The sequence below is a fragment of the Salvelinus sp. IW2-2015 genome, linkage group LG19 (genome assembly GCF_002910315.2).
Source record: "Salvelinus sp. IW2-2015 linkage group LG19, ASM291031v2, whole genome shotgun sequence".
Lineage (NCBI taxonomy): Eukaryota > Metazoa > Chordata > Actinopteri > Salmoniformes > Salmonidae > Salvelinus > Salvelinus sp. IW2-2015.
In genome coordinates this window covers 23635774-23656317 of record NC_036859.1, presented here as the reverse complement: position 1 = coordinate 23656317, position 20544 = coordinate 23635774, and the positions used below count along the sequence as shown (strand labels likewise).

The 20544-nt window shown below is 42.4% G+C and overlaps 2 protein-coding genes across 6 annotated transcripts in view; both read left to right on the top strand.

The window, feature by feature from the left end:
• Window positions 1-3519, top strand: part of LOC111979455 (solute carrier organic anion transporter family member 5A1) — a 32275-nt gene extending 28756 nt beyond the window's left edge. For all 4 annotated transcript variants that reach the window (XM_024010007.3, XM_024010006.3, XM_024010008.3 and 1 more), the window contains one exon: window positions 82-3519. In XM_024010007.3, the coding sequence (XP_023865775.1) occupies window positions 82-554 (473 nt within the window). In that variant the 3' untranslated portion in view covers window positions 555-3519. The remainder of the gene's footprint in view (window positions 1-81) is intronic.
• Window positions 3520-5824: 2305 nt separating this feature from the next.
• Window positions 5825-20544, top strand: part of LOC111979630 (brefeldin A-inhibited guanine nucleotide-exchange protein 1) — a 29601-nt gene continuing 14881 nt past the window's right edge. Inside the window, exons 1-14 of one of the 2 annotated variants that reach the window (XM_024010225.2) lie at window positions 5825-6129; window positions 10040-10070; window positions 11084-11240; window positions 11423-11569; window positions 12158-12337; window positions 13321-13654; window positions 16306-16410; window positions 17193-17380; window positions 17656-17789; window positions 18313-18547; window positions 18684-18783; window positions 19074-19213; window positions 19305-19413; window positions 20237-20441. In XM_024010225.2, coding sequence (XP_023865993.1) covers window positions 6009-6129; window positions 10040-10070; window positions 11084-11240; window positions 11423-11569; window positions 12158-12337; window positions 13321-13654; window positions 16306-16410; window positions 17193-17380; window positions 17656-17789; window positions 18313-18547; window positions 18684-18783; window positions 19074-19213; window positions 19305-19413; window positions 20237-20441 — 2186 coding nt within the window. In that variant the 5' untranslated portion in view covers window positions 5825-6008. Of the gene's footprint in view, window positions 6130-10039; window positions 10071-11083; window positions 11241-11422; window positions 11570-12157; window positions 12338-13320; window positions 13655-16305; window positions 16411-17192; window positions 17381-17655; window positions 17790-18116; window positions 18225-18312; window positions 18548-18683; window positions 18784-19073; window positions 19214-19304; window positions 19414-20236; window positions 20442-20544 lie in introns of those variants that run through there. The other variant, XM_070448900.1, reaches the window with a different exon arrangement.

Here is a 20544-nt window from a genome sequence, read left to right as displayed (position 1 = left end):
GAAAGATGTTCCCCTCAGCCTACATCCCTATACCAATCTTACTTCTGCTGTGTTCTAACTGTTCCTCTCCTCTCTCCCCAGCCTATATCCCTACTCCCATCTACTTTGGGGCCGTGATCGACACAACCTGTATGCTGTGGCAGCAGGACTGTGGCATCCACGGCTCCTGCTGGGAGTACGATGTCACGTCCTTCCGCTTCGTCTACTTCGGCCTGGCTGCCAGCCTCAAGTTCATTGGCTTCATCTTCATCTTCCTCACCTGGTACTCCATCAAGTACAAGGAAGAGCGTCTGGAGCGCTGGCTGAAACACCTCTCGCCCATGGACACGGTCAGCGACCTCATCTGCCACGCCGGGGGTCACAAGGGGCACGCCCGCACCCGCTCCTGTCCCGTAAATATACCACGCAACGAACCTCCCATCATCCCCATCCTCAACAGGGGCCTCAGCAGCCAGAGCTGCCCGGGAAACAGCCTGAAGAGCTTGAAAGCAATAACCCCGCCGGCCCCTCGCCCTCCCACTCGCTCTCTGGAACAGGTGTCTGCCCGTATCTGAGGGCTGGGTGTTGTTTCCAGCCCTCCCTGCTAGCATCAGTCTTCAATGTGTACCTTTCTCATTCTGGTTCTCACTTGTATAGTATTATAGTGTGCACACACACACACAGGCACTGGACGTCACTCAAACAGTCAGCGGTTGGTCAACACGTATACAGGAAGACACTGGGATGGATACCTCGACTTAGCTAATCTCCTCTTCCCTCTGCCTAGTATGTTTGTGCTTTTTTGTTTTCATCATGGAAGTGAATGAGTATTATCCCTGCATATCATTTCTTTAGAAAATTGCAAGTATGATTGTAATGATGGTATTATGGGATGGTGCTATGTGAAAATGACATGAATAATATCCTTCATTGCTCAGTTTTATTGTTAATTCTAAGACCTCAGCAGAATGAGGTGATTGAGCTAAGAAGCTTGGCCGGCTAGCACAACTAAATCCTGTACTATGCAAGGTCTTTTTGCCCTATTATACAATGGCAAGCAGTATTAAAGGCACACAGTGTTGCCTTCCCTTCCCATACAATGTGCAAATGTCATTCAGTAATGCCCCAGACCTGCTTGTAATGATGACTGGTTGACTTGGAAAGGATATTTTTGGAACATTTGGAATTGGAACCTCTTCTTCTGTATTCTGTGGCAAACTCATAGACAGGCCCACAAATACTTCCCTTGCCGTAGTTGTAGTTCAGACAGTTGGCTTGCATCCCAAATGGTTCCCTAATACCTATATAGTGCAATACATTTGACAAGTACTCATATGTCTCTGGTCAAAAGTAGTGCACTACATGGGGAATAGGGTGCCATTTGGGACACCAGCTTAGTACACTCATTATGACTCCCCAATTTTGCTTCATGTACCATGGGCTTTACAGAACAAAGGTGTATTTTGCTTACCAGTCTAAGAACTTGTTTTAGACAAAGCTCCGGACCTGATCCTAGATCACCACTCCTACTTTAAGACTTGATACAGAAGGCCCATGAGCTGGAGGGCAACAAGATTGTTGAAACATTCAGGTAGCTTGTGGGTGGAACATGCAATATATTCAAGTACATATTGCTGTTAGTTTTGCAGGGTGTTTGAGGATACCTGCTGGTCAGATGTGGTAAGCAATATTGTAGAAAGACAAATTAAACTTTAGTGTTTTCCAAAGTAAAATAACTAGGCAATTATTTGGTGGAATAATCTTAATTTTCAGTTCAATCTAACACTTTAATGTTGGAAGTTAAATTATGCTTTTCTATGTACCTATGTTGAGTTTGGGCAGTTGGGAGAGCACTTACATGATACAATGTGGCAGTTGGGTTAGAGTTAATAGCATTAAAAGCTCTGGTTTGTGTTGCCTTTGGGATATTGTACTGAACTAAAATATAAACGCAACAAATGAAAATCAGATTTAGTCACATACTTACTTACTTACTTACTTAACCAACAATGCAGTTCAAGAAATGGAGTTAAGAAAATATTGACTAAATAAACTAAAGTAAAAATTTAATTACATGCAACAATTTCAACGATTTTACTGAGTTACAGTTCACATAAGAAAATCGGTCAACTTAATTAAATTAATTATGCCCTAATCTATGGATTTAACATGACTGGGCAGGGGCACAGCCATGGGTGGGCCTGGGAGGGAATAGGCCCACCCACTGGGGAGCCAGGCCCAGCTAATCAGAATGAGTTTTTCCCCATGAAAGGGCTTTATTACAGACACAAATACTCCTTGGTTTCATCAGCTGCCCGGATGGCTGGTCTCAGACGATTCCGCAGGTGAAGAAGCCGGATGTGGAGGTCTTGGGCTGGCGTGGTTACACGTGATCTGTGGTTGTGAGGCCGGTCGGAAGTACTGCCAAATTCTCTAAAATGACGTTGGAGGCATTTTATGGTAGAGAAATGAACATTCAATTCTCTGGCAACAGCTCTGGTGGACATTCCTGCAGTCAGCATGTCAATTGCACGCTCCTTTAACTTGTTAGGCCGGTTGGTCTTTTATTGTCCCCAGCACAGGGTGCACCTGTGTAATGATCATGCTTCTTGATATGCCACATCTGTAAGGTGGATGGGTTATTTTGGCAAAGGAGAAATGCTCACTAACAGGGATGTTAACAAATTTGTGCACAACATTTGAGAAGCTTTTTGTGCATATGGAACATTTTTGTGATCTTATTTCAGCCCATGAAACATGGGACCAACAATTTACATGTTGCGTTTTGTATTTTTGTTCAGTATATAAGATGTTGCCGATTTAATATGGAAAGTTACCATAGCTCTTTATAATAAACTGAATGATTAAGTGATTATTAAATGATTAAACTGACATTGCAATGTTATTCTAGATGACCATGTATCTGCCAATAGTAGTGACAGACATAGGCTAATTGGTGTAATAATTTTCAGTACTCAGTGGAAAAATACACTAAAGGATAGAAATCACAATTCTTAGTCAAACATTACATATTATTTCACATGAAATGCAGTGTATGTAGTGCACATTTAGGGGCAAATGTATTATATTTCTAGCTACATTTTGAATCAAGGATGCTGACTTTAGTGTTATTTAATCCAATGTTATGTTTCTCAGTGCCTACTTTTCCTACTCATTGATTACAGTTGAGATGGATTAATACGTCAGTGTTTATTTCACCTTTTATGCTATATTTTTATTTGGAGATTCTGAAATGCTCTTGACTTCAAGTAATGACACTAAATGATATGACTGACTGGCTGAAGAATTTAACTCTAGGACTTTTTGTTTACTTGCTGCCATCAATAGACCTTTTCAACCTGTACCTACAGTACCAGGATGTTTGCTGCAGAATTCCGGTAATCTTGTGATACTCCCCCTCAAACCTACTGTTCCTCTGGAGCGAGGAGCTCTCTCTTACCTCCTTGTGTAGTGCTGTCATTGTATGTGGCATAAAACGAGGACTTGACCTGGATTCTACGATAAAGACTATTTCAGGTAGATTGTAGTTGTATCTTCTTTGTCAGTATTGTATTTATTTCAATTCAAATTAGTGTTTAATGACAAGTTAATGCCTCAATTATATGGTCAACATCATCATAGGAAGAAAAATGTAAATTGTTTGCGGACACAATGTTTACAAATGCCTTGGATACTTGATCTCTGTCAATAAAAATGTGAAAAATAAACAAATCCTGTGTATTGAAATGTGATTTTTGACTGATGCAACAAAAAGCCTGGGAGATAGTTAATGACGAGCTTGTTGGAGCAGGTAATAAAGATAGCATTTTGTCATGATTGAAGCTGGTCATGGGCTGAGTCCCAAATGGTAACCTAATCCCTACACAATGCACTACTTTTTGACCTGTGGACCCTCAAAAGTAGTGCAGTATATAGGTAGGATATACGGTACCATTTGGGATCCACACACTGTCTGGGACTGTGGGCTGTCTTCTTCCATTGACCCTGACAGGTAAGCATGTAATGATGAATGATACATTTTTAATGGGACTTGCAAATGTAGTCACAATTTAAATATTGTAAAAAAGTACTATTATTCTTTAGAACTCTATTTTTTGTACACTGTTTAAGCTAGAAACATCATTCACACTTAAAGTGCAGACTGGTCAGGATTGAGTTGTTGTATACAACCTTTTGATAACATGTATACTTTTTAAACTATTACTTTTTGTCTCTTTGTCCATCTCTATTCACTTTAATGGGATTTATTCAACATTCTAAAGCTTCAACTGTTAACTTCCATGACTTCTAACATTATATTCACTGTAAACAAAGTAACTTTTATTTTTACCATTCCTTTTTCTCCCTAATTTCGATCTTGTCTCATCGCTGCAACTCTCCGACGGGCTCGGAAGGCGAAGGTCGAGTCATGCGTCCTCCGAAACATGACCCGCCAAACCCCGCTTCTTAAACACCCACCCGCTTAACTCGGAAACCAGCCGCACCAATGTGTCGGAGGAAACACCGTTAAACTGACAACCAAGATCAACCTGCAGGCGCTCGGCCCGCCACAAGGAGTCCCTAGAGCACAATGAGCCAAGTAAAGCCCCGCGGGCCAAACCCTCCACTAACCCGGACAACGCTGAGCCAATTGTGCACCTCCCTATGGGACTCCGATCATGGCCGGTTGTGATACAGCACGGGAACGAACCCAGGTCTGTAGTGACGCATTTAGCACTGCGATGCAGACCGCTGTGCCACTCAGGAGGCCAACAATGTAACTTATGACACAAATCAGTTATTTTTGACAACTTTTCCAACAAATTATACAGAAACTTCGAGCGTCCAGAAGTCTTAGTCTACTTTTATCCTATTCAAAATTGAAATCAGAACAGAAATATCTTCTATCAATCAAATGATACAGCCTATTTTAGTAACCACAACTTATTTTCTCACAACTTTTACAAACAACTGAAATGTTGACCAAAAAATCAGAACATAAATATATTCTACCAATCAAACTATATGTTGCCTGAAGAGTTAAGCAAAGTTGGTAGAATCCTAGTCAAACTGATCCACAGCTCTAACTGCTGCCAAAAGTGAGGAACGCATTTTGTAATTTGGGCAGTGCTTGACTTGGGCAGGAGCTCACCGGCACCTCAAATTTTCCACTGCTTGAGTTCCTGTTCCCCTTGTAGAATATTAGATCAAAAGTATTGTGGAGCTCCTCCACCTAAATATAAACAGTACTGCCACCCGAAACTAGTACAGGCACATATTTCAGTCCAAGTCAAGCACTGCATTTGGGTGAATTATTCCTTTAAGCTCCTATTTAATGGGAGTTATATTGTATTTGATAGGAGATGGTTTAAACTGTATGGGTTTTCAAGGCAGTTGTCTTTGGACAGTGTGTAAATGTGTAATATGTTGTTTTTCTGGATATAATACAGTGAAACTTAATGTTGGAACATTGATCAAACTGGACATTGGTGATCCACAGTGGTGCAAAAGTTTTTGATGTCCCTAGCTCTTGAACCCAAGGGGTTCTCAACTGAAGGTATGGACCACTGCTGGCTCCATTTGAATTACAATCCAGAAGCTCTGTTTTACTGTTTATAAATGTCTTGCTCATATGAAAGTTAAGTTCCAAATGTTTCCAAAACCGTATAGCCAGCGTCGGGGGATTTGCCTCAGTCAGCAGCATATAGACAAAGATTTTTTATAACTAACCCTCTGTGATATATCTATGTGGAATGACCCAATGTAAAGTAATGGCATTGGAGTAATTCTCTCCCCCAACCGGCAGAAACAAGATTTCATTGCTGACGTAAGTGACGGAATGACGTTACTTCCTTTCAACATGGCGCTGACAGGTTGCTAACAGAAATCGGTGTGATTTCCTTTCTGGAATAAAGGATATTTTTATGTTTCTTCTTAGTGCTCCAATGTTACCCTCTCTAAAAAAATAAGAATACAACAACACTATTCTGTCCACGGGACAGCAGCTTTGAATACAGTTCCATCACATCATGTATGAGAGTAAAACGAGAAACATGTTTTTAAACCGAGCACTGGAGAAGATTTTAGCCGATAAGGAGGTGAAAAAAGCTCACCATTCCCAGTTGCGCAAAGCCTGTGAGGTGGCACTAGGTGAGTTATATTGTGGCAATGTGTAAGTTTGGGGTGTCATCATCATTTGTCATAGGCTACACACATTGTGCTACTGCACCAATGACTATCGGTTCGATACATGAAGTGCTTGGGTACATCGTTGCAATTCGTTCATTGTAGTAACGTTCAAAACAAGTATTGCTTTTAAATCGCTGCAGAATCGAGATTCGATTCAAATACTGGGCCGAAAACAAAATCTAGCATGATCAATACCAGTTATCTAGTTTGTTAGGATATGTATTCTTGTTGTCGTCTGGGGTGTAGCCTGGGAGAGGGCGCAGGTGTTAGAGGGGTGGTCCACTCCATTGTGACCACACCAGTATCCCYTAATTACCCTGTGCCTTCCATAGACGGCATGTTTAGTTACGAATCCATACTAAATTATTCGTTTTAAATTTTGATCAGCGCAAGCCTATTTGTATGCTGCCATCATTGCTTTAATAATGTTGACAGTGTTTACATTGGCAGATTCAATGTTTATAAATAGGCAGATTCACACAGATGCAAAGATTGTATAGATTATGATGTAATTCTTTGGGGAGAGGAAACATGGTAAAAATATATTACATTATTTTAATTCAGTATTAACATTAGCAATTGATGCAATTATTCACTGAGAATACCCTGTGGAGACAGACAACAACATTACAGTGAATGATGTGGCTCAAGAAGGGTACTGTGGGTGGGACTGTGGCAATGGGACAAGAGTTTGCTAAACAAAACTAGATAAGGTATGTATCCCAAATGGCACCATATTCCCTATAAAGTACACTACTTGTACCCAGAGCCTTATGGGCCCTGGTCAAAAGTATTGCACTATACTTGTGTGCGTTTGTGGGTGCACCACTAACCCACTAATTGTGTCAACGGTTTTGGTCTCTAGCCGTAATAGTAATAGTAATAGTAATAGTAATAATAGGCTATGATCCCAAAAATGTCCCAAGTAGTGAACTGTCCACAGAAAGCTCTGATCCATAATTCCTTGAAGTCAGTCTGTGGTAGTGCTGAAAAACATCCCGTGCCAGGAGGTTTATGCTTGCCAGCCGTTGACAACAATAACGAAAATGCAATTGCATATACACTGAACAAAAATATAAATGCACCATGCAACAATTTCAAAGATTTTACTGAGTTACAGTTCATATAAGGAAATCATTTAATTTAAATGAATTCATTAGGCCCTAATCTATGGATTTCACATGACTGGGAATACAGATATGCATCCGTTTGTCACAGATACCTTAAAAAAAGGTAGGGGTGGGGATCAGAAAACCAGTCGATATCTGGTGTGACCATCATTTGCTTCCTTAGCATACAGTTGAACAGGCTGTTGATTGTGGCCTTTCGAATGTTGTCCCACTCCTTTTCAATGGCTGTGCAAAGTTGCAGGATATTGGCGGGAACTGGAACACGCTGTCGTACAGGCCAATTCAGAGAATCCGAAACATACTCAGTGGGTGACATGTCTGGTGATTATGCAGGCCATGGAAGAACTGGGACATTTTCAGCTTACAGGAATTGTATACAGATCCTTGCGATATGGGGTTGTGCATTATCATGCTAAAACATGAGGTGATTACAGCGGATGAATGGCACGACAATGGGCCTCAGGATCAGCAAACCGCTCGCCCACAAGACGCCATACAGACTGTCTGTCATCCTTCCGGTACATTTGAACCTGGGATTCATCTTTGAAGAGCAAACTTCTCCAATGTGTCAGTGGCCATCAAAGGTGAGCATTTGCCCATTAAAGTCGGTTACCACACTGAACTGCAGTTAGGTCAAGACCCTGTTGAGGACAATGATCATGCAGATGAGCTTCCCTGAGACGGTTTCAGACAGTTTGTGCAGAAATTATTCAGTTGTGCAAACCAACAGTTTCATCAGCTGTCCGGTTGGCTGGTCTCAGGTGAGAAGCCGAATGTGCAGTACCTTGGCTGGCATGGTTACACGTGGACTGCGATTGTGTGGCTGGTTGGACGTACTGCCAAATTCTCTAAAATTACTTTGGAGGCAGTTTATGGTGTAGAAATGAACATTCAATTCTCTGGCAACAACTCTGGTGGACATTCCTGCAGTCAGCATGCCAGCGTGGCCTTTTATTTTCCCCAGCACAAGATGCACCTGTGTAATGACCATGCTGTTTAATCAGCTTCTTGATATGTCACACCTGTCAGGTGGATGGATTATCTTAAATCAAGGTTCAATAAAATACATTAAAATCTTGTCAAAGGAGAAATGCTCACTAACAGGGATGTAAACAAATTTGTGCAGAACCTTTTAGAGAAGTAAGCTTTTTGTGCTTATGTAAAATGTCGGGGATATTTTATTTCAGCTCATGAAATATGGGACCAACACTTTACATGTTGCGTTTTATATTTATATTTTGTCTTAGAAACATAATTAATAGAGCGGCCGTATCTATTCAATTCAATGGGTCTGCAATGGGTGGGACCGGTTCTAATAATTCAATATCTATGGTTGCATCTGCTTCTAAGCATGGTAAACATCTGGAACACACTTGTACAACACTAGATGTATCAGATGGTTTCTTGTGTTTTGTTTAAGGAAGAAATCTAAAGGGGAATGGAGAGAATGTGTAGGTTGTTTGTTAGACAGTATCTTACCAAATGAGTTAATCTTATAATATGGACTTCTATACATAGGGTAAACTTTCAGTTGTGCTATGAAAGTAATTCCAGAACAGAAAAGCCAGTTTGTCAAGACTGAAGACTATTTGCTCACTAATGAATCAGTATGACACGTACATAGACTTGCATATTTTATGCACACAACTTCACTGTCTGCTATGTAAGCAGCCAGCCAAACATGCGCCATTGCTTAGAAGTATACTGCCATCGAAGATGAAACCAGGTGGATGATGACCATGACCCCAACCTCTCCTTCACTGGCTCCTGCTCCACCGATACCCGAATGTTTAATTAGCTGCATTAAACGTCTYGATGATCTGCTGCCTCTTAACTTGGAGTGAATGGTTTTTAGGGTAAAATGTGGTGTATATTTTGGTGGAAAAATATTGATTAAAAAAATACTTTCTCAGATTGTTTACTGATTGCGTTTCGGGTTGACAAGTCATGGGGTGCATTTGTTTCTTCTGAATTCCACCAAACACTTTGGTTTGTTATTTAGTTCATCTTCATTCTGTATTGATTGTGTCTGGTACACTGTTGAGTGGTCAGTGCCTCCCGTTCCATTGTATTGTAAATGATGATGATGATGATGGAGGGGAGGTTATCTCTGTATCTGGTCCCACAGTGTTGCTCTTATTATTTATCTGGCCCAGAGTGATCTCCAATATACAGGTCTAGATAGCATTCGCTAGACACCAAACACAAGAAAACCAACCAGAACAGGGATGGACCTACCTGAATTTGTCCAATAAGAAACTCTTGTTTTCTTTTTTAATTTTTGCTAAATGTTTTGCTACTGTGTGCACTAATGAATACAACCCTGGTTGGTAGAGGCCAGGGGTGATGATGTCACTGATAATGAGGCCATTGGTGATGATCTCATCATGACTCATGAAGTAATCATAAAATGGACAGTAGCTCCTATGAAGAGAAATTATATTACGGTATTGGATGTTTTCTGTCCTGTTCACAGAGCATCTCAACTGTAATTGTATTGCCAGCGGACATCAATATCTGTATGGAGTATTTAATTTGGCAGGATCTTCTATGAAGGTCAAGGGCAGGAATGTATAGTCGTGGAGGACATGGGCTAATTTGACAAAGTGCCCATGCCTTCATGTAATGAAACCCTCTACTAATGCCATATAACATTGGCTGTTGATGTACAGCATTATACAGGCCATGCAGGGCCAATATCAAAGGTATTTGGTTAATTGTTTCTCTCTTTCTGTTTTCAGAGGAAATTAAAGAAGAAACAGAGAAGCTGAGGTAGGTTTACTTTGAGATGTAGTGTGTGTGTGTGTGTGTGTGCATGCAAGCGTGTATGTTTGAAATGTCGTCTGTAGTAAATAATGGGTTGTTTTGATGTGTCTCCTTCTCTTGGCTCCTGAGAACAACAATCTTCCTTTCTGAATATGTTGTTGGTTGGTAAGCCAGACAGGCCTGAAGTTCAGTGCAGCTCAGTGACCCGCACATCTCCTGTTGGCTTCTGTGTAGAGGTTTCATCCCCGTCACACCTGAGCTCTCACATGTCCTAGTCACCACCCCCAGGCCCCAGGCTGGAACACTGACCAGACAGAATGTGATTCCCAAATGAAACCCTACCCTCTATATAGTACACAARTTTTGACCAGGGCCCATAGGGAAAATGGTGCCATTTGGGACACTCCCACACACACTGTAGCACAGCAGTCTAAAGCTTTCATCACTTCTCACTCAATGTTAAAAACAATACACTTTTTAACATGTATTGACAAAAACAAATACGCTTTGGGGAGATGAACGCCTCTCAATTAAAGTTTTGGCTAATCTGCTTCGTTGCCAACCGAATTAATGTTTGAGGAAATGAGAGGGAGGGTGGATGGAGCTGAAACGAGAAGTGTGATACAAATATTGACTCAGTAGACTGGCTCCCCCAGCTACTGTAACTGACATTGGCTACATCCTGATTCTCTACCTTTCTCCCAAAATGTGTTCACTCGTACATCTCCCCTCATGGATTTAAAAGCATTGGATTGAACTAAGCATTGGCAGTAGGGAGTGTTCAAGTGCACACTTCTGGAGAAGGGTAAAGAATTGGAATGCAGCTATTGTGTTTGTGTCATTATCCACCTAGCAGACACTGGTACCCCTCCCCTGTCCTCCTCTCTACCCCTGTAACCAGTTTGCCATTGCTCACTGAGGCARAAATGTCCAATATTAGGTGGTTGAATTCCTCAGACATGTTGTTTGGCCTAATGTTTTAAACATTTAGTTGCCACTGTGTGCCCCCCACCCCCCAGTCCCCCTCCTGGAGACAACAATGCTGATTCCAGTACCCTACCACCGGTCAAGTCCAAGGYTACCATCATTGAAGCAGACAAGTACTTCCTGCCATTTGAGTTAGCCTGCCAGTCCAAATGTCCTCGCATTGTCATCACATCTTTAGATTGTTTACAGGTCAGTGGTACACTACACGCATGGACGTGCACACATGCATACACACCCAAATACAAACAGCTTCATTAGATGTATGTCTTATTTTGGCAAATGGCACTGATCAAAATATGTCTATAGAATGTGTCTGTATTATTGTCCAATACATGCACCATTGAGGGTTAACCTGACTTTTATTTCTCCAGAAACTCATTGCTTATGGCCACCTCACTGGAAACGCACCAGACAACACCACACCTGGTAAGAGGTTGATCGATAGAATCATCGAGACGATATGTGGCTGCTTTCAAGGCCCTCAGACAGACCAAGGTATTCAGCTACAAATTATAAAGGTATGAGCTCCCCTCTTCTCTTCCTTTCCTCCACACTGTGTGTGACAGACACACCAGCCCCAGCCTGCCTCTCCTCCCCTCAGTGTTAATCRTGTGTCAGGCCTGACTGGCCTGTGTCTGCCTGTCTTTCTGTCGTCTCGCCACTGAGCAGATAACACACATCAATGGTGTGTTCAGGCCCTTCCTTTCAAGGTTGTGCCAAACTGGTCGATCTAACATTTGACAGATACATAGCGGACGTAATCCTCAGTTATTGTTTTTTACTGTTCAATATTACTGCCCACTAAGCAATAGCATCAAAATCATGATTTTCAGAGACAGGAGGCAACCATAATTGATTTGTTAATGATAGGAATGATTGAAAATTGACATTCTCATGTTGTTATAATGTTTTGTGTTTGGTCATAAAAAGCCTATCTTGTTAACTGTGAGCGGTAGTGATTGTTAGTTCGGTGCCATAGAAATAGAATGAGTAGAATGGGTGTCCCCATTCAAGTCAATGATGCCGTAATGGGTATACTAGCAGTAATTTAGGGTGTACCCATAGGAGTAAACCATTCTATTTCAATGGGTGCTGTCACTCTGCAGGCTCTGCTGACATCGGTGACCTCTCAACACATCGAAATCCACGAGGGCACAGTGCTGCAGGCTGTCAGGACTTGCTACAACATCTACCTGGCCAGCAAGAACCTCATCAACCAGACCACGGCCAAGGCCACACTCACACAGATGCTCAATGTTATCTTTGCACGTATGGAGAACCAAGCAGTAAGCGCTCTCTCTCGCTCTGTCATAATTGGTCCATAGAAATAGAATAACTAGAACAGGTGTCCCCATTCAAGTCAATGTGCCATGACGGGTGGACCAGTGGCCATATTGAGTGTACCCATAAGTGTAGTCTGAGGGCCTTTTCCCATTCCAGTAATTATATTTCTATGATTCCGGCATCAATGGAAAAGAAGCTTGAACATAATTATAGAATTTTTCAAGTTTGTTTAAACTCTCCGATGATATCTGGCATTCAAATCACAGGATAAATTGTTCTGGGTCGTCCAGAAAGCAAATGCGTCAGGTACAGCTTGCAGCAGGGAAGTGTGTTGCGTTCCGCTGCTTGGTGTTGAAGTGGCTGATGATATATGAACTCTCTTCTGGGTGTGTGTGCATCTTGGCATGACTCGTCTCTGCTATCTTTGCCAAGTGGGATTTTTTTTCCAGTAGAGACGCGCAGGCCTGCCTATCAGCTGGCTGCTGACCCGACCAGGGAACCAACCCTGACTAAGCCCCCTGCATTAAAGAGATACAGTATAGCATTCCCTAAAGTATGTTGCCATGGTCAGTGTTTGCATTGTTGCACTGAATGCTTTGACCTTTTATGAGCTGTGACGTCACCACTCGGCAGCCAGTTGAGTTCATTTAAACCTAATCTCACAATGCCAGTCAGAAATCAAGAATGTAACATTGTTTATCATTTACGACTTGAAGACACTGGATTCAGAAAACAATGTATGTGCTTAGTACCAACATTGTGATTGGTTTCCTTATAATGATCTGTATACCAGACACCATGAAAAAAATCAAATGATACCCAGTGATGTTTTAGTGCTTGGCTTGACAGTGCATGGTCTAAAATTGTTTGGCCTATCGTTATGTTTTGTGCCGTCTAAGGCTATGCATTAAGTGAAAACTTGTGTCTGTGTGTTTCCGTTTGTGTCCGTGTCTCTGTGTGTGTGTGTGTTCCCTTGTCTCACCAGCTCCAGGAGGCCAGACAGATGGAGAAGGAGCGTCTGAGACAGCAGCATCTGCAGCCGTCACCAGTCAGCCAACAGGGGCAGGAGCCTCCTGCCTTGCCTCATCTGGAGCCCACTGCCTCGCCCCAGCAGAAGCCTCCTGCCTCCCCTCATCTGGAGCCCCCTGCCTCCCCTAAACAGGAGCAGCACACCGCCTCACCCCCACCTCAGGAGGAGGCCACCCAGATGCCTGAGCAGAACACTCGTGAGGACCTGGAGCCTGAGAACGGCTCTGTGTTCTGCAGTGCTGAGAATGAGCAGACTGAGGCGGACCAAGCTACCGCAGCTGCTGCACAGGGTAAGTCTCTCTCTCTCTCTCTCTCTCTCTCTCTCTCTCTATGGAAATCACTCTACTGTCTCTATGGAAAGTTATCTACTGTCTCTATGGAAGTCACTGTTCCATATTTCAGTGTGTTTCACCTTCATCACTGCATTCGATTAGGAGACGTAAAATCCATGCACGTGAATTAGTATTCCTATACATTCTCTGCTGAGAGGTTTGCCATGGTAGCCCTTTACACAGTCTGAGAATGGCAGATTTTGTCACAGATAAGTGCCTAAGTTGGAACGCAGTGGCTGTATAATAACATGCTATAAATTATGTCCGAGCTCTGCGCTTCACAGCTCTGAATGGGTTTTGAATGACTGACGTTCTGAACTTGAGCACCACACGTGACAAGAAGTTGCTCACATCCCTCCCAGTAATTGGGCAAAATGTTTTGTTGTCTGAGTGAGAGTAATGCTGTAAATTAAGATGACTCAATTTATTTTGAAAGATGAGACGTTGAGGATTATAATGAATACCGCTTTGATGCCATACAAGCAAGCCATACACCCATGAGTCCAAATGTGCACATCACATTTCCATATCATAAACTCATGTCATATACAGTGTCAACGTTTTTGTTCACTGTTGGATGTACYGTTACAAGATGACATGGCGTCATAGCTTGGGTTGTTCCAAAGAGAATGAGCCTATTGGGAAGGAAGTTCTCTGCAGAACACGCACCTGAATGCACTCCTTTCTATGCACACCAAAAGGATGATCTGTTTCTCCGAATTGCCTTGCGATTTGATCCTCACTTGACTCAGATTGCGATTTATAATAGGCTGTTTTTGGATTGCGTAAACAACAACAGTCATTGTGTGATGGCGGGGATGTTCCAAACAAAAGAACCACAAGTGTGTTTTCTCTAGCTCCTCAATGGCACAGCTAGGAGAGCTAAAAAAAACATCTTATAGCTCAAGGCTCTTCTTTGATTCATAAGTGCATTGAAAGGACTTAGGAAGTGTACACACTTTGGAGAGGTGTGTGGCCACTTGGAGACACCAGTTATTCCTCTCACTCAAACCCTTGTCATTTTGTTGTATTATGTTGCACCCACCCTACATTTTCCAGAAATATTCTTATCATGTTACTGAAGGTATCCAGAGTATTTTCACATTTATTTATCAACAAATGTGGTGAAAAGCAGTGCCTGAAAAAGTACCCAATTGTCATACTTGAGTAAAAGTAAAGATACCTTAATAGAAAATGACTCAAGTGAAAGTCATCTAGTAAAATACTGCTTGAGTAAAAGTCAAAGTATTTGGTTTCAAATAATACTTAAGTATCAAAAGTAAAAGTATAAATCATTTCAAATTCCTTATATGAAGCAAACCAGACGGCACAAGTTTTTAAAATGTACGGATAGCCAGGGGCACAATCCAACACTGACATACAATAATTTACAAATGAAAGCATTTGTGTTTAGTGAGTCCACCAGATCAGAGGCCATGGGGATGTCCAGTGATGTACCCTTGATAAGTGCGTGAAATGTGCCATTTTCCTGTCCTGCTAAGCATTCAAAATGTGATGAGTACTTTTGGGTGTCAGGGAAAATGTATGGAGTAAATAGTACATTATTTTCTTTAGGAATGTAGTAAAGTGAAAGTTGTCAAAAATATAAATGGTAAAGTACAGATACCCAAAACAACTACTTAAGTAGTACTTTAAAGTATTTTTTACAACACTGGCGAAAAGTACAGTAAATGTAAAATGCACATGAAATTAACAGTGTAATGTTTGAATTCAGCCTTATCAGTTGAACTGTGGTGTTCTCAACTAATAATTTCCCCATAATCTCCAAACTGTCCCTTTCAATTTCTTCCATGCTTATGCATGTTCTTTTCATATTTCTTCTGTAAGGAACATTTCAATTTAGCCCTATCTATACAGCCCAATTACCACGAGTGTAAAGGGCTACAGAGCTCTTAGATGGCGGGAAGGAGGTAATGAAGCTTCCATCAGAATTCAAGGGATATGTTCTAAATGACACCCTATTCCCTTTATAGTGCACTACTTTTGAAGTAGTGCACTTAATAGAAAATAGGTGATGTCTGAATATGGTGTACATTCCAGAGGCAGTTAAACTCTACAAGGTATTACAAGGCAGAGGTCCTTTATTGGTATTCATAATGAAATGGTCTTCAGAGACTTCTGCAGTTTAATATGTTTTGTACACATATAGCTGTGCCGTGGTAGCAGTAGTGGAGTGATGGTAAAATAACTCTCTCAAAGACTTATGTGCATTGGTTTATCTTTTTGTTGTTGGTATAAATGTTTTACTGTCACACACACCAGATATATTCAGTGAAATGTGTTGTTTTGCTGTGTCAGCCATAGTAGTACGGCGCCCCTGGAGCACATTAGAGTTAAGTGCCTTGCTCAAGGGAACATCGGCAGATTTRCCACCTTGTTGGCTGGGGTATTCGAACCAGCGACCTTTCGGTTACCGGCCCACTGCTCTTACCACTAGGCTACGTGCCGCCCTTAAATCCTACAATTTACATTTAAATCCTCAGGATATTGTCCTCTCCTGAAACTTGAAAGTAATTCCATTGCAGCTCAATCTGTGTCAATCTGATTTAAGTAAGTATGGTGAAGTGTGTTTACATCGCTGTTTACAGATGCTGAAGGGGTTGTTGAGCAAGAACCATTCAATTATGAGGAGGAGCAGGCTCAAGAGCTGGTCCAGACCATGCTGCAGGAAGATGTCAATACAGTTGTTGGAGGTAACACGCCATTTTTCTTAACTTTATACTCTTATATAGTCTGTCTTCTCTGTAGAGAATTGGACTCACTTTAGTTCCTTGAGAAAGTTGTTGACCATGCACAAGGAGGATSGATTTTGAAATAGAAATTATCTTTCTTTATCATACATTTTTAGCCCCACGGTTATGTTTTCTGAGATGATCCTAAGTTCTATTTTAGCTGCCAAGGCAGCAGCTACTCTTCCTGGTGTCCAGCAAAATTAAGGCAGATATACAATTTTAAAAACATTATAATACATTGACAACAGATTTCACAACACATTAAGCATGTGCACTCAGGCCACTACTTTACTACCACATATCTACAACACATAATCCATGTGTACGTGTGTGTATAGTGCGTATGTTATCGTGTGTGTGTGTATGCATGGTGTCTGTGCCTTTGTTTGTGTTGCTTCACAGTCCCACTGTTCCATAAGAGGTATTTGTATCTTTTTAAAATCTGATTCTACTACTTGCATCAGTTACTTGATGTGGAATTGAGTTCCATGTAATAATGACTCTATGTAGTACTGTGCGCCTCATACAGTACAGTCTGTTCTGGACTTGGGGATTGTGAAGAGACAGGTGGCATGTCTTGTGGGGTATGCATGGGTGTCTGAGCTGTGTGCCAGTAGTTCAAACGGACAGCTCGGCGCATTCAACATGTCAATACCTCTCACAAATACAAGTAGCGATGAAGTCAATCTCTCCTCCACTTTGAGCCAGGAGAGATTGACATGTGTGTGTGTGTGTGTGTGTAGAATGCAGGGAGAGTGTGTGCAGCGCTACAGAGTGTGTAGACGATATGCCAGTCCCGGTGGAGGAGGGCGGGCTGGGCAGCGACACAGAGAACGTCCATGCCAATGGTATCCCTGGCACACCCATATCTGCCAGCTTCACCCCCTCACTGACAGATGACAGGATCTCTGTCTCCTCCAACGACACTCAGGTGCCCACCCACACTGCTCCCCAACATAGAATAGCGTTGTATATATCTTAAATGGCACCCTATTCTCTTTATAGTGCACTACTTTTGACCACAGCCCTATGGGCCCTGGTCAAAATTAGTGCACTATATAGGGAATAGGGTGCCATTTGGGATTCATACATTGTCTATGGAGTTTTAACATCGGTCGGTTTGGTGTATTCATGTACATTTGTGCATATGAAAATGTATTATTTTTTAAATTAATCTCAGATGAATCTGTGCATTTGGTTTTCTAGGAATCTGGAGCTACGAGTGGTTCGTCTCCTGTTGCTAAGTTCTCCCATATCCTCCAGAAGGATGCCTTTCTAGTTTTCCGCTCTCTCTGCAAACTCTCTATGAAGCCACTGTCTGATGGACCTCCTGATCCTAAGTTAGCTCTCCTTCATACCCTGTCACACCTAGTTACTGTATGAATAGACCMGTAGGATAGGTCCACAGGAAATGACTGTACGATTTAACCTCTTGTTAAAACTTTACTTAAAGCCTACAGGTATAATAACTTAGCTTTATAACTTGTTCTAAACTTTTTTTATAATGTCTTGTAATAAGGCTAATAGTATGAGGCTAATAGTATGTTACGTCCCTCTATGCCAGGGTTGTCCAATTCTGGTCCTGGATGGCTGAAACACTTTGTTTCTACCTGGTAGTTAATTGCACTCACCTGGTGTCCCAGGTCTGAATTAGTCCCTGATTAGAAGGAGAGGATGAACACAAAGTGTTTCAGCCCTCCAGGACCAGGATTGAACAGCCCTGCTCTATGCATGACATTGTCCACTGTATTAGTCRGCATCATTATGAGATGATAGTATGACATTATATACGTGCTCATGGCAAGTCTTAACATGCATTATATTTGGATGCTTTAAGTAAATGTTTTCTGTTTGTCTCTGTAGATCTCACGAGCTGCGCTCCAAGGTGCTGTCCCTCCAGCTGCTGTTGTCCATCCTGCAGAATGCGGGGCCCGTCTTCAAGACCAACGAGATGTTCATCAACGCCATCAAGCAGTACCTGTGTGTGGCGCTGTCTAAGAACGGCGTCTCCTCTGTCCCCGAGGTCTTCGAGCTCTCGCTCTCCATCTTCCTCACCCTCCTCTCCCACTTCAAGACTCACCTCAAGATGCAAATCGAGGTACTGGAACTGTCTCGATTCATTATGGGTCTGTCCTAAATGGCACCCTATTCCCTTTGAATKATTACAAAATGATTTAGACAGAGTTTTGTTAACAGATATGGTGGAGTTTCATCACTGAGTTTTTTTCCCTCAGGTGTTTTTCAAGGAGATCTTCCTCTACATCCTGGAGACGTCCACCAGCTCCTATGATCATAAATGGATGGTGATCCAGAGCCTCACCAGGATCTGTGCAGGTTGGTGTCTGGTTTGTCTACTATACTTCACACTACCAGGGCTTTGTCTATCTGTAAAACCCTGATGAAGGGTTGAAACACGTTGGTTTTACCAATAAAAAAAAGCTGCTGGATTCCCTCTTCACTTCAGTTTGCTCCTCTGTTCATGTACCTTGAAGGGAGAGCGAGGTAGCAGCAGTACTCCTTTCTCTTTGGTTTTCTGTTTCCCCGGCCCCAGGTATAATACAACCTCCCACTACTGAGGCTTTGACAGACAGACACTCACCTCTGTCTCTTGCCTCTCCTCACAGACGCCCAGAGTGTGGTGGATATCTATGTCAACTACGACTGTGACCTGAATGCTGCTAATATATTTGAGAGGCTGGTCAATTACCTATCGAAGATAGCACAGGGTAGAGTGGGGCATGAGCTTGGCACCACACCTTCTCAGGTAAGAGATGATTCCAATGGACACTCACTATCCATAGATCTCCGTTCCTGTTGTGTGACCATTTTAATGTTGTTTTTTGTTGTTGTTGTAGGAGCTGAGCTTGAGGAAAAAGGGTCTGGAGTGTCTGGTGTCCATTCTCAAGTGTATGGTGGAGTGGAGCAACGATCAGTATGTGAACCCTAACTCTCAGACCAGTCTAGGTAAGATACCACTTACTTACTACTGTTGAATAAGAGCTTCTGTGTTTCTCCTGAGACCAAACTGTCCTCATTCATAACCAGAGCTACTGCAATAGCCCAGGCCCTTCTTACTGACACGCAAACCTGCTGAGGCTTTAACTACACATCTGAGATCTCTCTCCAGCTCACACTGAACTACATTTTTGTTTATCGTTACGTGTTCCATCACTGATCTGGATCTGTTTTGCTCTCTATCTTTAATCTTGTAAGGAAGAGCAGGTAAATCCTGAAATGTATTCCTAGCCTTAGACACCCATTGTTCCAGTTAGAGCCTGAGGTTGATCTTGATAATCAGTTTTAGAAAAAATCCCCCCTGCCTTAGTGTTAGGTAGTAGCTACCTTTCAGTTTGTTGTGTGGCCTTGTGTTTGTTAACCCGCTGTGAACACAGGTGGTGTTCAGGCTTACAGCTGCAGACCTGGTACAGTAGTGAGCCCCTGAGATGATCCAGGTTGAGACCMCTAACAGTGTTTAGAGACCGCAGGAGCGGTAGAAATACTCTTAATGATCGGCTATGAAAAGCCAACTGACATTTACTCCTGAGGTGCTGACTTGCTGCACCCTCGACAACTACTGTGATTATTATTATTTGACCATGCTGGTCATTTATGAACATTTGAACATCTTGGCCATGTTCTGTTATAATCTCCACCCGGCACAGCCAGAAGAGGACTGGCCACCCCTCATAGCCTGGTTCCTCTCTAGATTTCTTCCTAGGTTTTGGCCTTTCTAGGGAGTTATTCTTAATATTATGGGATGTCCCTACGTGCCGCCCCTCTTCTGTAGGTCAGGAGAAGCCCGTGGATCAGGAGCCCAGTGAGAGCACCAAGCCACCAGAGAGTATCAACCGCTACGGCAGCCTCAACTCCCTGGACTCCAGCGCCTCCTCAGGCATCGGCTCCTACAGCACCCTCATGTCAGGAACGGACAACGCAGAGCAGTTCGAGGTCCTCAAGCAGCAGAAAGAGATCATCGAGCAAGGCATCGACCTGTAAGTGTGTTGGAGACTTAAAGTGTAGTCAGAGCAGCTATCAGTGGCCCAGAGTGCTCAGTGTGGCTGTGTTTGAGAGTCTGACTAAGCACACTGGCTAATC